The following is a 17,100-nucleotide window of genomic DNA, read 5'->3' as shown; positions in this document are numbered from 1 at the left end:
AACACACCAGCAAGTCCACCTCTGACTGGCTGAAGAAAAACAAAATGGCGTAGTCAAAGTCCTGACCTGAATCCTATTGAGATGCTGTGTCTGTTATGGTCTGTTTGCTCTGCTTCATTTTGTGTTTTCACCTTTTTTTGACCTCTGTTGTGCGTCCTATTAGATCCCTTCACTGCCTGAGTGGGCAGTGACACAAGGCACAACTCACAAGTGTTTACAAAAAAATAGAAAATAAAGCAAAAATGTCTAAAATATATCCCCCACTGACAGCTGGCACTTTTAACATCAATTCAATTGGTTAATAAGAGGAGCCACAAATCTCTATTGTAATTTATGGTAGATTGACAAATTTAGTGTTGGTGTGTCGGTCATGAACGAATCAGCTCTGAGAAAAACTTATAATATACTTTTTGTAGCTATTCATTGGGGATTCAAATACATTCAACATTTGATATCGTGTATTTTTTTTATACTTTTCAGTAACAAAAGTAGATATTGGCTGTCCTAGAAGTGCCGTCATCATCTAATTTGCATATCATTTGCATGTAAGAAAAACACATAACCCCATAGGAGAGACAAACAATTGAGTAAAAACACCTTAATTGCCTTTTAGAATGATTGATTATTGGTTTAGTTTAAAATTTTATGAATTTTATCTCAACTAGCGCTTCTCAAAGTTCTCACATCATCCTTTGGCAAAAGATAACTTATCAAATTTAGCACGATTGAATAGGAAATAGCAAGTTGGCAAGACTACTTGAGAGTCAAAAGAGTCGGTTCTTTTGAGTAAACAGAATCAAAAGAACTGACTCTCTAAAAATAGCCGGTAAAGGATCTTCTGAGTAATACCAAGCCCCTCCCAATGGGCTTCAATATTCAGCGCGAACAGCAGGTATTTAAGCAACCCGGAAGTAATACGTTTTTTTTTTTTACGCGGGAGAGCACACAAGGTAAGTTAGCCACCAACATGTCAATGTATGTATTCCAGTGTTCAACCTTATGTATTACATCGGGAGAGAGGGGAAAAAGTGTTGTTCATGTTTGTTATTGAAGTGAATTTAACGTCGAGCGGTTGGGGAAACTGGCGAGAGTGAGTGTCACGTGCGCGTGCGTGTTTGCGCGCGCGTAATTTTTCGTGAAAAGGAATATAAATTTAGTACTTCGGTGAAAATATCATCAAAGTACTTTAGTGCTGTCTTGTTCATCATACTGTAGCGACCCCGATTTGTTCCTGTTGACGTGTTGTGTTCCAGAGTTTCTGACCGTTCCGGGTGGCCATGAATGCACCAGGGTGTGTGGGTGTGTCTTGGTGAGGGAACCAGGAAGGAAGTACTGTTGTTGGTGTCTTAGTGGCGTTGTTACGGCCGACAGTCGCCATTGTTTTGCAATAAAAATCTTGTTATCGACCACAGTCGTGTTATTTCCACTGACACGATATAAAGAGAATGACAATGACAGCGTATGTACCAATGTATCATTACCATAGCAACCCATGCAGCTTGATCAGTATGCTACAAATCACATGATTTGATCTGACACATATGCAATAGAGCATACAGATCATTCTCAGGACTACTTTCATTACATGACACTTGTTGTCCTGAAAACCCAGGGTCCTGTATTGTGGATCCACACACAAACAAACAGAGTGATGAAAGCATGAGAACAAAGCCCTAAGAAGTGATTCACGGGCAGGATGCATTATTAATAATACACTTGCATCAGCTGCACTCTACTTGAGTCCATCAAAGTGTGCTGTCATGCGGGGCGCTCCTCTGCAGCAGCCAACCTGCCAATAGGGGGACCGGGTTTGGTCCCCTTGTTTGGGGTCTCTCATAATCACTTTTTCATGTAAAGAGATCAAATACGGCCCCAAATGCTGCATTTTAGCTTGTTGTTTTATGATGTCGATAAAGAATGTTTTCTTAAGAAACCACCAGGTGGTGCCAAGTGACTTCTCCAAAAACGAGACAGAGCTTTTCTTCATGTCACTCACACACACACACCAGTGCATGCAGCCACAGCTTAAAAACCCTAAGTAAGCATACTTTTTCTAAAGTGGACGTGCATGTACTGTTTTTAAGGGTCATATTGGTAATGGTAATGGTTTAATTTCATTTGAACGTGCATCAGATTACAATTGAATGCATCACATAATCAGTTCACAGTTCCACATGTCCAAAAGGAGTAGGAAGAAGCAAAGCTTATTAAATCCTACCCCTCCATCTGGTACTTTTACAATCAGTAACTGTTACTTTTTTCACTTCCTGCTTTCCATAATAATTCCATATATTTTTTTTTCATTTAAAATATATTCTTAAGCAGAAATCCCTGATATGTTTGTTTTTACACCCTGTGTAATGTCTTAAATGCAGGCGAGACATCATACGCTGAGGTGCTGCAGTACTGTCTTCATCCTGATGGTGCCTGCCGCTGGAGTCCTTCCATAGAAAGGAAAAGCCAGTGATTTTGGATCAGCTTTAACAAAATAAAATGGAGGATTTATACAGCAAAGCTCACCAGAAGGTAAGACCATAAATATTTTTTTCAGTTTATAAACCCACCTCACCGGCCGTTTCTATTACAATAACTCAACACGCATAATCAATGCAACAATTTTATTGCAAAATTTCACAGCTATGTGCAATTCCCTTATGAAAAGTACATGTTTGGATATGATGCAGACCTCCCCGTGCCCCCCCTCCCCCTTTTTAACTATGATTCATTTTTTGTCTGCACACACAACTGAAGAATAACATAGATACCAAACAACTAACATACTGTATGCAGGAGAATCTGATTGAACTTTGTAACACTTTTTTTTTTGACAACATACATATTAGTAGAAAATGTTTATGACGTATAGGTGTGTACTAAAATTAATAGTAGAAATTGTAAAAAAAAAAAAAAAATAGCGGTATGCTTGATTTGGTCCTGTTTCTTTAACATGTGTAAAGTGTGGGTCTCCTAATCAGTAATCCTGATTGAGAAGAATAATATGAATGGGTTGTTTACACAGGGTGGATGTCCAAAGTCCAGCACACGAGCCATTTTGTATTTTTGTATTGGTCCATGACATATAGAAATGAAATTAAACATAACATTTTTGAGAAACTAGAACACAAAACTAATATGAATGCTGTTTTTATTTAAATATACTGTATTTAACTGTTTGACACATGACTTACACTGAATATCTTTTAGCGTGTTTAATAAGCACAATTTGAGGATATCAAAGTAGCCCATGCATCCGTCCATTTTTCTGGGTTGAAAGACCTTGTGTTGCAGCTAATGTAAGTTTTTTTTGTGTGTGGAATTTGAACCAAAAAAGAAACACACAGAAATAAAAATGATGTACTTCTCTTTTTGGCATTTTCTGATATAAAAGTAGTGTAAAGACATTGGACGTATGACAATATAGGGCATGGAGTTTCCCAAATAAGAATTGTAGCTTCTTCCCGGGACCTCGCATTCGCTTAAATACATCATTAATAGTCAAACCTCGGTTTTCGTTTAACATTTTCACCCAAATTTTGCACCATTTTTCGCACAATATACAAAGTGCCTTATACATTGCTGACTCCCTGTCCATGCATGTTTCATTAAGAGTGCAAAATCACCTGTCATGGGGGCCAAAGAAAGTTACAAGTGCCAGAAACACTATTGAATTGGATATTTTATCCATTTTTTCCATTGTTTTATGCATGTACATCATTTTTGTATGTAAAATTTGGTGATACTTTCGAGTGTCTGGAACAGATTACAGTAATCCCTCCGATTACTCTGACTGTGCTAATTGAATTTTTGCCAAGTACACTTCCTAGAATAAATACAATATTTTCATTGTTGGCATGAAAAACCTGTTTCCAACCTTCTAAATACAGTTTTTAGCATTATTAGAGCCCTCTATACCTGAAGTAACACCCATGTAGTCTTGTATTACCCAATATAATAGAAATGAGAAGGGAAAATAAGCCACTTACGACATAAATAAGGTTTCTGCTTGTGTGTGTTGCTATAAATGTGATATGGCCGCAACAGTAGCCCGTGTTTTTACGAGGGATTATTATGCCTGTTGTGAAATAATTCAAACCTGTAATAAAATCCTGTTGTTCCAGCGATCAAGTCTGTTGTTATTGACACCGAGTGATCAGTGTAGGATACTACATTTTATTAACACTGTCTTCGGAATGCCTTGTTCCTTGCAATGTTCATATATTATGGCTATTATGATTTATTCATGAATATATTTCTGTTAAATCGTGATAGAGTGAATCATAAAGTGGCGAGGGACATTTACATTGTTTCCTATGGGAAGATTTGCCTCTGCTTTCATACATTTACTGTATTAGGATAAATTTGACATTGAAGTGTACACGGGTCACAAATGGCTGACGTTTAGACATCCTGTCTGTCCATAAATTGATGAAAAACATGACTAATGCCAGTTAATTGGATGCCTGTTTGATGAATGATGAAAATAACATCTTCTTCATAATGAGTGAAACTATAAAAATTGATTCATGACATGTTTCTGCGTCCCAACCCTCAGTTTGGGAAACCTTGCTTTAGTGTGTGATCACACCAACAACAGGCTGAGACGAATGTGGCAAGAGTACAGGACAACATGTATTAGAGTACAGGTGCTGTGGCGTAAAAAGTCTCTCTTGTGTGGGTTGACAAATGCGTCAACATTGTCCTTGAATGTTCTTGGGTGCTTGTTCGTTTTTTTTTTTTTCTTTTCTTCCTATGAAAACGACTGAGAAGCTGCGTTAAAGAGAAGTCACATTAGAACAAATAGAACAGTTGGACAGGCCTCGGTGAGAACATCGATCACAACATAGAGAGAAAAAAACAAACACAAGTAGCTCCATTGACATTTTGACTTAAAAATGCAGTCAATGCATTGTTTTTTCTCTCCATTTTTTTTAAACATAAAGTACAATTTATTTCCATGAAATAAATAAGTAGCATAAATAAACAATAAATACCTTCCACCCTTGGATTATTCTACGTCAGTCCATTACATAAGTCTATTATACTGTCATTTCAAATAGTGTAACCAGCGGAAATTACAAAATATATATCTTTATACCCTTTTTTTCATAATTTATGTACAGAAATAATTTGATTTACACCCTCCAACCCCCTTTTTTGTTATTTTTTTTGTAATTGATGTCATCTATCAAAAATGCTCAGGGTGTATTTTTTCAGGTTATGTTTTTGCGTTATATAGCTATTATACATAACATTATACACATTTACAAATGTGGTGCTTTTTTCCAAGCAAATGAAAACAAACATGAAGTGAGATGTTCAGTGATAAGGCTTGTACATCTGTTGTTGAATGGAACATATGTTTTATGTGACTTTTTGTCATCTTGGGTGGGCAACTTGCAGCACGTGGGCCATAAAGATCCACCAGAGCATTTAACCTGGGTCCCTCATGGGAAAATCAACCCACAATTCTTCATAATGACTAATAAACTTTATGGTTGCATTGCCATTTTTGTTCCCACAATTGCATGAAATCGGCTTTGGAATGTTGAATTAGCACAAATTCTTCTGTGAACTGCAGCTTTCTTACATGTCGGAGGACATGCACCCTAAGGAGGATAAGCGGTATAGAAAATGGATGGTATGTTGCACCTTTTTTGTGTGGCATCTTGCATCAGCACAATGTATGATATCTACTAAAACTCTACCCTGATGAGCTGTGTATAAAGAAAGAATGAGTGAAGAATGAAACCCTGAAGGACACCCAGTCAATAAAATAAAAACAAAATAAAGAATGTATTCTTTTGGCCTCGAAAGATGCATGCAATAAATATAAACCAGTGTGATAGTAAAATATATACAGTGTCTGTACAGTCATCATCATTGTCATAGCTTTGACTACATGTAAAAATGTGACTTTAGTTGTGCTATTAGAAGACTTTCCTTCAGGGATGGGTGTAATAAATTCACTGCTAAAAAAAAAAAATGGAGTGCAATACTTGGTGGCAACCAGCAGAGGCGCTATTGACTCCGTCTCAACTAAATAAGTCGCATGATGCCAGCCAAACTCCCTTGGGCAGCGTTATTCTGCTCAACACAACACTGGAATGGAATTAGGAGTTGAGAACATTCAGAGAGAGTCTCCCGTCCCTTTAAAAAAAATATAAATAAATAAAAAAAAATTCTAATAATTTATTCCCCCATAATTGATAGAGGAAACAACTCAAACGGCCATCCATAATAAAAGTGCTCCACACTATTTGACATAAACTCCTGTACATAAACAGCGGGTCATTTCTATTTGTCAGGGTGCAAAAAACAAAGAAACGAGGCATTGGCACAGTGAAGATTAACACACACAGGAATAATTCTAATCAGTCTTTATCGATCTTTTTCATGCCGGTTAAATGTAATGCTACAAGATTTGCGATGTCTGTCACACCCAAAACAAATAAATCCAATGACGATGTTGTTAATAATAATAATAATAATAAGAGTCAAATAAAAAAACAACAACAAATCCCACAATGTAAAGAGCGTGCCGGTGATAAGGCTGGATGCACGCTCTCACAGATAGAGATAGGACACCCAGTAGACCAGGTTGAAGAGACCGAATGCAGTTGGGAAGAAGATGCGCGCGTACGAGTCAATCTTAGCGATGCGGATGTGCAAGCGGCCGTGTCGCCACGCCCCCGAGCGGCAGTCCTCGAAGCAGCAGAAGAAGCTGGTGCAGTCCTTGCCGTCCAGACACTCGTAGCCGTACTCCTCGTCACGCTCCTGCATGTGCGTGGCGTTGTTCATCTGGATGGCCGTGGCCGAGCGCGGGCGGATGTCCACCGTGGGCGTCTGCTTGAAAAAAGCACAGTCAGTCTGCAGCACCCGGCGCCGATTTACAAGTGTGCACTTCACAGGGACCTCATTTGATATTGAGCCATTAGTCAGCAAAATGTAATTAGCACCTTCCCCTTGCATAATGAAGCCTTTTAATGCCAAGAACACACAAATAGAGCGATAATGACCCCCTCTGTGCTTGTAATTAGCAAGGCCAATAGTGACAATGGGTCAGTCTCCATGGAGACCTTTAATGCACACTTGCACACAATATCATTTGGAATAATATTTTCTAGCACAATATAACGTCGGTTAACAGCTTTTTAAAAGTAACTGCTGTAAGACTCCGACAAGATGGCTCAAGACTATGCCATGACTCGGCAAAAAAAAGTCTAAAGCTCAACCTGGAAATTTCCTCAAATAGTGGCCTCCCCTTTTATAGAAACTGTCTCTAATATACCTGCCGGATGGGTCATGACGCTATTGTACGCAAAGGGACAGCTAATCGCTAGCTCAGATGCTAACCAAAACAGTAGAATTCAGTGTGGAACCTAACAAGCTTTAATCTATTATAAATAACGTCCATTCGCAGAATTAATGGTATGAATAGGATTCTGCGATTATTACAGTTGTCAATGTGGCACTGTCTGCATCCATTTTAACCTAAATTATTGATATTATCTGTCTATAGCTTTTGTTTCTCTAGAACCTATTTATGTATTTTTTTATACTTTTTTGAAATTTCACAATCCTTATGCGAGACATGAACACATGTTTTTCTATTTTCTGTGGGTTTTAAAGTAAAAAAAAAACAAACATTACTGCTTGTATGGGACACACTGTACATATTCCAATAAAGTTGTCTGAAAAAACCTCCAAAAAGCATGAACACTCCATTTTCATACAATGCGGCATGCATATTAAATAAGCTACAGAATTATTATTATTATTAACATACCGATTGTACTACACCACTGACATATTGACACTAAGCCAGAACACCATTTATCGCAATATTTATCGCAATATACTGCCAATGGGATGTACAATGTGCCAGTCTTGTTTTGTTATGCTAATTAAGTTTGCATGTACATTTAGATGTCTAATTGTAGCCCCTATATGAGGAAATAGCACCATTCATTCAACAGGAAGAAGATTAGTATTGAAATATGCCATTTCTCTTTTTTTTTTTTTTTTGGACAAATTTCAATTCTAGCAGTTTGTCAGCAATGGAAGCATCATTGACCTTGCTGATAAAGTGAAGTATCAAACTTCTCTTATTTGGAAAGGCAAAGCATCTTGACAAACTTTTAAGAATGTGACATCAGTGCCGTCTAAAATGTGTTTTTGTTGTGATAAAACAAAAGACTCACTATAGCCTGTGAATGATTTCCAGGACTGATAGAGTTCTTAATTACAGTACTTACAGTATGTCTACATGAGGCCATGCTTACAGCAAAATAAGAGCGTTGCTTGTTGTTAGAACATAGCATTATCTGCTGTTAGCATGCATCCTTAAACAAGCTTAAAATACGTGACTTAACAGTTCATTCCCTACGGCCTCATTTAGCCCAGCACTTGAGCGCAAACCCGCTGTCCCTTTTGAAAACGACACATAACCCCAACCAACCAAACAACATACGTGTCGCTTTCAGCACTTTGTCAAATGTTCCTTTTTATGTCCGAATGAGCGGCCAGTATGTTGAGTTAATGAGGGCATTTAGCCGAAGCAGGTTATGACTCAGTTCTCAAAGGGGATTGGTTGCACTGGAGGCAGCGCAGTGAGTGGAAGCTCAAGCAGAAGGAGCATTAGCAGCGTCCCGCTCACGCCGGGCTGGGGTGGTGTTAGCAAAACGAGAAACCAAAAAAAAAACCCAAAACAAAAGGAACAACACTGTGACATTGGCAACTTTAACTGACTGAAAAGTAGACAACCTCGAAAACATGGTGGCTGGGATTATTTCATCCTACGTTGATGGAAATGCTCCATTATGGTTTGTACACTTTATGGACAAAGGTTTTGAATGATGGACCATTAGACCAAAAAGGACACATCTGCTGATTTGTATATTTGCATTGTATCTCTAAATCATAGGTTCTTGAGTCCTGCTTAGGATGGAGGAATTAAAGTATCTATTAATTCATCAGTCCACATTCCTATATGATGCGACCGAAATAATCTAAGAGGGTATTGGAGTAGAGCCACGATTCTACATGGAGGGTTTATTGTTACCTCAACAGGTTGCATTTAATTTAAAAGACATTTAATTTGCCTCTTGGATGCCTCCTCTGTAAATGAGAATGGGTGAATCATGAGATCGGCAAATAGATTGATACACCGGTCGCTTCATCTTGTTGTGCAGAACAGAAATTTCGAATTGCAGGTAGCATCAAAAGTGTTTGGTTACTGCTGTAAAATATACTTTGGGGATTTGATGTCCTCCGTCTGAGGTGAGACACTAGGTCATCCAAGAGGGCCACTGCTTATCAACATCCCGAGAGTCTGACGAGGGGTGTACTTTGGTGCAAAGTCTGGATCGGTTGAGATAAAAAGAACTTTTATGGGTGTGATCATTAAGAGGTGTGATCCAAAACCATTGTCCATATGATGTCTGTCAGAATCAGTGTTGTCGCTCCTGTCTCGGTCTTACAGGCGTACCTGATGTTGGCATGTTACAAGCACCTCTAATTAGAGTCAACACACTGCAGGGGTTGTCTGTTTCAGTCTGTTAAGGCTCTGCTGACTCTGTAGGAAGTGTCAGGTTGAGAAGCCCAACAAACACAGAGGTAAAGTTTCACTGGCAGGACGAGGGAGAAAGGGGGGTGGGTGTTGGGGTAGGAAGTTTTTGCAGCCGCTCGCTGTGGTTAATAAGAGTGAAACAGGACAGAGGGAGCCAGAACCATTCCACGCTGGGCCTGGACTGCTATGTTCCACAGGGTTCAGGATCAGTGGGATGTTTATTTGAATTGTAAACCAAACAAAAAGCTTGAGTATGTCTGGCTGGCTGCCTCCGCACTGTGCACAGCAGACAACACCGTTTTAATGTTGTTTTTCTCAAACCTGTTTAGTAAATGAGGAGGTGTACAATAAAAAAAAAGGCAGGGAACTGAAAGGAGGCATATTTTGCTGTAGAACAGACAGTAAAGCAAGTGAGGTGCTTAAGGGCTCAAAAGAGCCAAAAAATGCAGCAGACGCATGCAGTCAGACACAGGCAATATTATACCTTGGAGGAAAAGAGCCGGAGGAGCTTTTGTCCGGACAGGAAACAAAGAATGTGAGGTATTGAATAAGAGAATTAACAGCAACAAACAGAAAAAAAAAACAAGACGTCAATAACAAGAATTTAAATGAAAACAAAACAAGATAATGCATGAAAATTACAAGTTTTACACCTAAATCAGAATGGAAAGAGTTGGAGATACTGTAGAGCGACATACAATATGAGAACACATGGGAAGGGGTGGGGGGTGTATGGTTACTTATACAGTACATTGCTCTAGAAATACTACACAAATACTCTGTCGCTTTGCCACAGCACAGTACAGTTTCCATTTAGCACATTTTATCCATTCAGAGAATGACTGACTGTTGCAGCTAAATTGAGACTGTGGAGTGTAATATCGTAGTAATGGAGGGTAGGGGGGTCAGCTCGTATTAGAATCTGTTTATTTTTGTCATTTCAAGCCATGTATCCTCAAATTTGGTGATTTTGCAGGTACTATTTCATCATTCTTTGTAGTACTTGCTTTTAGTAATGGAAAAGCGTCACTCAAGGGTTGTTGAGCCAAGTCGGTACCATGCCGTGGCAAAAAGGGGCAGACCATCTGAAAAATGGTCTCTTCTTATCAAACATGTGCTATTCTCCTAGTTTTATTGCTATCATATGAATTGATGATTCATCAAATAATCAGTAAAAGTAATGCAGTACTTTATCTTTAAAGCCAACCCCTTGGTAGGGGGATACTAACTAAGCTACATGATGTTGTGATGGACTGAAGATGAGGGTCATGTGACCTGGGTCTAAATTACACGTGTAACAGATGTGTGGGGGGGATTTGGTGACTGTTTGAGCTTAAGGCCTCTCTGGTTGAGTAAGTCGAGGTGACAGTGATCGGGAAGATGCTCCCTTAGGGATGCTAAGCAGAGTTTTTTCCTGAGGATTAACTTCACTATAATACTCAAGCAGTGGGTCAGTGAGTATATCAATGAACTTTCACCTATATAACGAATACTGGGAAACAGCTTGGAAAAACACACAGGAACTATAAGAGAAGACAAGCTTATATATTGTTTTTAAGGAACTCACCGGGTTTTTCTTCTTCTTGTCCTTTTTGGCACTGGGTTTTCGGTTGCTTACAAAGTAGTGCAACGTGCCGTATTCTATTAGCGCAGCAAAGACGAAGATGAAGCAGACGGACACAAACAGGTCCATGGCGGTCACGTAGGAGACTTTAGGGAGGGACTTCCGGGCTATGGTACTCAGCGTGGTCATGGTCAGCACAGTGGTGATGCCTGATATTGATTGACACAATGAACAGAGAAGAATACGTCTTACGATTGTTGTATACTTTGAACCGGGCAAACAGACTCAGAGACAACTTCTTTCCCAAAGCCATCACTGCAATGAACAATCATAAATGAACATACTTATTTTTGCACTACTAATACATACACCTCACTGTTATGTACAATAATGCTTCAAACGTGCAATACTGGACTTACGTGCAATATGTGCAATAATTCATTCATCCAAGTGCAATACTACATTTTGTTTACTGAAATTCCACATTTGGTTACTGCAATTCTACATCTCGTTACTGTATAGGTTATTGTTTTTGACTGCAATTCTACAGTTTGTTACTGTATAGGCTATTGTTTTTGATGTACATATATTTACACTTATTTTGAACAGCACTTTTATATTTATATTGTTATTCCTTGTTTTATTTTTATCCTTTTCCTTATTCTTATGTTTACCTTCTACAAAATGCACCGTTGTATGCAATACAATGACAATATTGGCGATTCTGATTCTGATACTTGGTAACTAATGAAAGCTGAAAGCTACAAGTGAGTGTTAGAAACTTTCACCACAACAGTGCAGGAGAATTGAATATCCCATAGTTGAACTTCACTTCCTGGTATTGAGGACTACCCTTTGCTTTGTGTATATAAACTCTTTGAGCGGTGTCCCAGTGCACTTTATAAGTCAGTAAGAAATGTATCATATCCCAGTTTTCTGGAATGCACCATAATTGCAGTAACATTCAAGTGCGGTTGTAAACCTTGATTGTACGAAAAAAAAATCAGGATCACGGCTTATAAATCCCTTACAACCCGACATAATAGAAATGAACTTTTAAAACATTAATTTACAAGGAAGTCAGTGCAATGCAATGTAGAAATATTGCAACAACAACAAAAAACACAGGATTAACGGTGGCTGTTTAATTATGAGCCCTTAACAGTTTGATCCCAAGAGTGCGGTGCGAGCAGCTGTTTTCCACTCCCGTGATCCATATGCTTTATGGTTCATCTGCCATTGACCACCAACACTGACACTATATCCCAATAAACACCATCTGGCAACTTTCCTCCCTGTATGTCTCTAATGGCGTGGTGATAGCACATCGACGTGTTCCTATGATCTCTGATACTGCACTCCAAATAGAAGTAAACAAAAACAACCTTTGTGTAAACAAGAAGGTTTGAGTGGGAGCTGACTTGAGTCTTTATTTGGTGCGGACCAAAAGACATCCGTCTGCCTCAAGATGAATATTTAGCATTGTGAGTGAATTGGTTTATTTCTGGGTGGCATTGAAGGATTAAGAATGATGTCATCTGCATTAATCCACTCCCTAACCACCTGTCTGCTTGTACTGCCTGTATAATCTTTCAAAAAGGAAATTAAGATATTTGTTTTTTTTTTTTTTTGGTGTAATTTTAGCAAGGGGATTTGACGGTGTTAGCATTTCCACCGCAAATCGTCGGCGGGAGCTCAAGAACAACAATCTATTTTTAGAGCTTAATGGCAGACAGAGTAATGACAACAGTGAAGTTGGAGGAGGGCGGATTGTTTTACATTAAGCTACACTGGCTAATGATCACGTTGCGCAAGAGTCCAGGTCAAGATTTCTAGCCTTTTGCGTCCAGAAGAAAGCTGACAAGGAGAAAAGTACAGATGAACTCGCAGGGACGTCCCCTGGGGGTTAAATAAGTTCAAAGCCTGACATGTTTTGTTGATATTTAAACTTTTGCTCTCGTTTTTTTTTTTAAGTTCAGTATCCTTTTTCCTTGAAGCAGCAACGTCTATTATTATTACTATTGTGCTGAGGCGGCATTCCAGCATCTTTGCAGCTGCACTACATAATGACTGTCTCATTAAGGCATGCGAGAAAACATGCGCCAGGCGAGGGTTTTCTAATCAAGATGGACTAGATTCCTAAGCCGGTCTCAGAGGGAAAGAAGAGGCGGAGGAAAGATGGGAGAAGGAAAAAAAGAGGACACCAAAGTAGACTTCTGTTTAATATGAGGTCATGCCACCACCGCAGACTTTTCACATGAATAACGAGGATAACCGTTCATGGATCCAAAGTGTTTACCAATTTAATAGATTTTGTCTTAGCTTGTTGTTTACCTAGTGATGTCCTGGCCGGCACTGCATCCTTGTTGATCCAGAATGAGACCCAAGAGAGAACAACAATCAGAGTGCAAGGGATGTAGGTCTGGATGGTGAAGTAGCCCATTCTCCTGCTCAGGTCAAAGAAGACCGTCAGGACCACATAGTCTCCTGGAAAAAGAAGCAAAGATGGATAAATATATCAGTTTCATTTGATAAAACAATGTGGTTCCGTCCTGAACAGATATCGCATTACACTACAATCAGTCTATTAAATGTTGTTTTATCGCACTGTAATCAAACAGCTGTCAACGGTAAAGACTAAACAAGTCAAAACAATAAATCCGCAATGCTGTGTAGTTAAAGGAACCTTGTGTTTCACTATGATGATAAGTGAGCAAAGAGTGATTGAGCGCATGTAAACACCCTTGTCACCAGTCCCACAGTCCCAGTTCCCAGGTTGAATGTCAAACCCTGTTTACACCAAACATGAAAAGCTTGGAACGTACTCTTTCCAAATGTTGTCAAGGCTGCCAAAAATAACTAATTTGTACCACATTGCTGATCCGTGCGGTACGTTGCTGCCCACACACCACATGCTAGAAACCAGATCAGGGTGTTTTGTTCCAAATTGGACGATCATGAACTGAACTGTATCAGTTCAGTAGGAGTGACAGTGGTACCCAATTTGGAAGTCCGGCTGTGTCAAAGGTCAAGTTAGCACTGCTGATACAAGCAAGATGGTTCTATCTTGGACTGCTCTGAATATCTAAATTAGGGAAGTTCTTCTGCATGCCTGAATAGATTTTTTTAATTATGGGCTTTACTCTGACAAACAAATACAAGGTTAATTTCTAGCTAGTTCAATTGACAGAGGTGCTGAAAATTATTTGCAGAAATAATGGAAATAAGAGGTTTTTTATTTGTATAAATGTATTCTACAGTAATTATTATGCAACGGAATGGGGGACAAGGTCAACAAAGCACTGCAAGGTCGTAAGAACAGAGGCAGGGAGGCGGCAGGAACGTCTGTGTCGCAAACTAGAGAGTGTTACCCAATATTCCAAACGTATTCCGGCTATCCCCTTCCAGCTTTGTCAGTGTATTAGTGCTTTATCAGACTTCCAGTGTGTACCTGTCTGTGTCTGTCTGATTCCCTGAGTTAAATGGCAGCTCAGTGTCGGCCGCCAGCTCAGTCACTCGTCTGCTAATTGATTAACATCAAACTGTTAACAGTGTCTGAAACCTCCGCTGGCCCCTCGCTATGGCTTGTAACCTGCAGGGCACAAGCATCCTCTGTCTCAGCTATATTTGTGTGTGTGTGTGTGTGTGTTCAGTGGCTGGCGGCGCTTTGCAATAGACTGGCTGCAGCTGGGCTACAAACAGCTGGCTAATAATTTTCCTCATGAGAAAGGGCGCACCGCAGTTTATCGCGAAGCAGCCGACATCTGTGTGTTTCCGCGCTAATGAGCGACAGACAAAAGGAAGGAGACCGTTTGTGTTTATTATTTTCGCCCGCCATCGGATGCCAGCGAGTCCTTGTAGCATCTGGAAGCGGACCAAGTGTGCAGAAGCTGTCCCAGCATTCACCGCTGTTCACTCAGCCATTAAAGGTATCATTTGATGAAGTGTAGTGACCCCTGCAGCATAGCCATTAACTATTCATATCAGCATGTGTGCTTTCTGCTGATGCACGCTGGTGTGTGGCAGGACTCAAGGGTCCTTCAGATTTCCCTCTTTACTAGCATTACATTAGAACCCAAGCTGGTTAATACATACGGAGTATCCCAGCAGCACAAAGCTGACTCCTAGTAACAATGGTGTTTCCAACAACGGCTGACTGAGAGGACCGTGCCTCCGTACGCTCGCCTTCATCGAGTCACCAATTTCATTACAGGCCGCTTGCACTTGCAAAGAGGACATTTTGTGGAGGCGTTATCGACTTGTGCCCTCCGCTGTGGCAAGCTGATGTATAAGTATCAGCCTGCTTGCCATTATATCCAGCGGGATAATGCATTAGTTGGTTAATCACTTCCTGAATGCACTTAAAACTGAATGGATTCAAAACTCACTAGCTTGGTGCGGATGATATTTTGCCAGTTTTTGGTTCTCTAAAGAAATTGATTGTTCTTGCGGATAGTCCGACACTCAACAAAAATACGTGTAAATGCGACACTGTTTTGCTCCCATTTTTCATGAGCTGAACTCAAAGACCAAAAACTATTTGTTTTTGTACTATTTATACACAGGAAGTTCTTGTAAAAAAATAGCAATGGTAGTGTCGTAGATTTATCATACAAAATGCTGTGGTTTTCCACTTTCAAAATGAATATAGCGTATTTTCTGGACTATAAGTCGCTCCGACGTATAAGTCGCACAAGGCCGAAAATGCATAATTAGGTAGAAAAAAAAACACTGGTGTATAAGTCACATTTTTTGCGGGTAATTTATTTTACAAACTACTTAACCAAAACAGACATTGCGTCCTCTTGGAAGGCAAGTTCTAACAATAAAAGAATCTAGAACAGGCTGAATAGGTGTAAGATATGCACAATGGTTATTCAGCTACACAAAAAATAAACATGAACAGAAAAGGTGTCCAGTGTTTATGTAACATAAACACCTTTTCATTTATAAGTCGCTCTGGAGTATAAGTCGCAGGAACAGCCAACCTATGAAAAAAAAGTGTGACTTATCGTCAAAGAAAATACGGTACATAGAAAATAAATATAAACATTATTTGTGTACAGCATTTTTGGTTAATTATAGTTTCAGTTGTGCTTACTCAATCTTCACAAGGCCTAGACCGTAATGAACAATTCTCAGAATCGAACTCCCCCTCGTATTCGTGGTTGAATTTGCACTCAGTTGACCAACAATGAACAAAATGAAGCAGTCGTGTGTGATGCTCTGATCTCACAGCCTTTCCCATGTATACAACACCGCCCACATCTTCAGCTGCATCCCTATCTGGCTCATAATCATCCAATCTAAAGTGCTAATTTCTCCACAAAGCCTCCACATTGGAGTGCACGTGTCATCTGACTTTTTAATGACCGCTGATAATAAAATTCACTAATTACATTGCTTTAAGTCAATTACTTTCTATCTACACCCTCGGCCATCTCTGCCCAAAGACAGCTGGGATAGGCTCCAGCACCCCCCGCGACCCTCGTGAGGATAAGCGGCAGAAAATGAATGAATGAACTTTCTATCTATAAAGGAACTAAATTTGCTGACCCAAACTGTGCGCACAAAAAAAAAATACAGACACCAGCACAAACATACTATTTTTTTATTGAAGAGCCCAGATTTACTACAAGCTGATGTAATCTATAGAAAGCAATAAAAAACTTGGCGGCCGTGATCATTCATCAGAAATCAGCGCTTTATTGTTGGAAGCCTCCGAGGCAACACATTTACCAGAATCAGAGCCAGGGTGGTAGGAAGGAACAATAACTCTTCTGGACTGAATATATATATATAATATATATATAAAAGATTTGTTCAATTATTATACCAGAATGAAAAATGTTATCTAAGGCAGATAGCGGAATACATTAGTGTGGAACAGCCAACTGGGAATGAAACTTGGCATTGCTGACCAGAAAAAAATGGTGCCACATGAGAATATCATATCCTCATTTTGCTG

At 39.5% G+C, this 17,100-nt stretch overlaps 2 protein-coding genes across 4 annotated transcripts in view; one reads left to right on the top strand and one right to left on the bottom strand.

Annotated features, from left to right (window-relative positions):
* Positions 1 to 857: 857 nt before the first annotated feature.
* Positions 858 to 17,100, top strand: part of LOC131138364 (gamma-aminobutyric acid receptor subunit beta-2-like) — a 213,119-nt gene continuing 196,876 nt past the window's right edge. For both annotated transcript variants that reach the window (XM_058087211.1, XM_058087212.1), the window contains exons 1-2: positions 858 to 950; positions 2,376 to 2,526. The gene's annotated coding sequence lies outside the window, so the exon portion shown is untranslated. The remainder of the gene's footprint in view (positions 951 to 2,375; positions 2,527 to 17,100) is intronic.
* Positions 2,604 to 17,100, bottom strand: part of gabrg2 (gamma-aminobutyric acid type A receptor subunit gamma2) — a 40,061-nt gene continuing 25,564 nt past the window's right edge. Inside the window, exons 7-10 of one of the 2 annotated variants that reach the window (XM_058087221.1) lie at positions 13,467 to 13,619; positions 11,136 to 11,341; positions 10,053 to 10,076; positions 2,604 to 6,843 (exon numbers count right to left, since the gene is read on the bottom strand). In XM_058087221.1, the coding sequence (XP_057943204.1) occupies positions 6,565 to 6,843; positions 10,053 to 10,076; positions 11,136 to 11,341; positions 13,467 to 13,619 (662 nt within the window). In that variant the 3' untranslated portion in view covers positions 2,604 to 6,564. The remainder of the gene's footprint in view (positions 6,844 to 10,052; positions 10,077 to 11,135; positions 11,342 to 13,466; positions 13,620 to 17,100) is intronic. The other variant, XM_058087223.1, reaches the window with a different exon arrangement.

This window comes from Doryrhamphus excisus, chromosome 11, assembly GCF_030265055.1.
Source record: "Doryrhamphus excisus isolate RoL2022-K1 chromosome 11, RoL_Dexc_1.0, whole genome shotgun sequence".
Lineage (NCBI taxonomy): Eukaryota > Metazoa > Chordata > Actinopteri > Syngnathiformes > Syngnathidae > Doryrhamphus > Doryrhamphus excisus.
The sequence above is the reverse complement of the archived record's forward strand: the minus strand, read 5'-3'. Positions and strand labels throughout refer to the sequence as shown.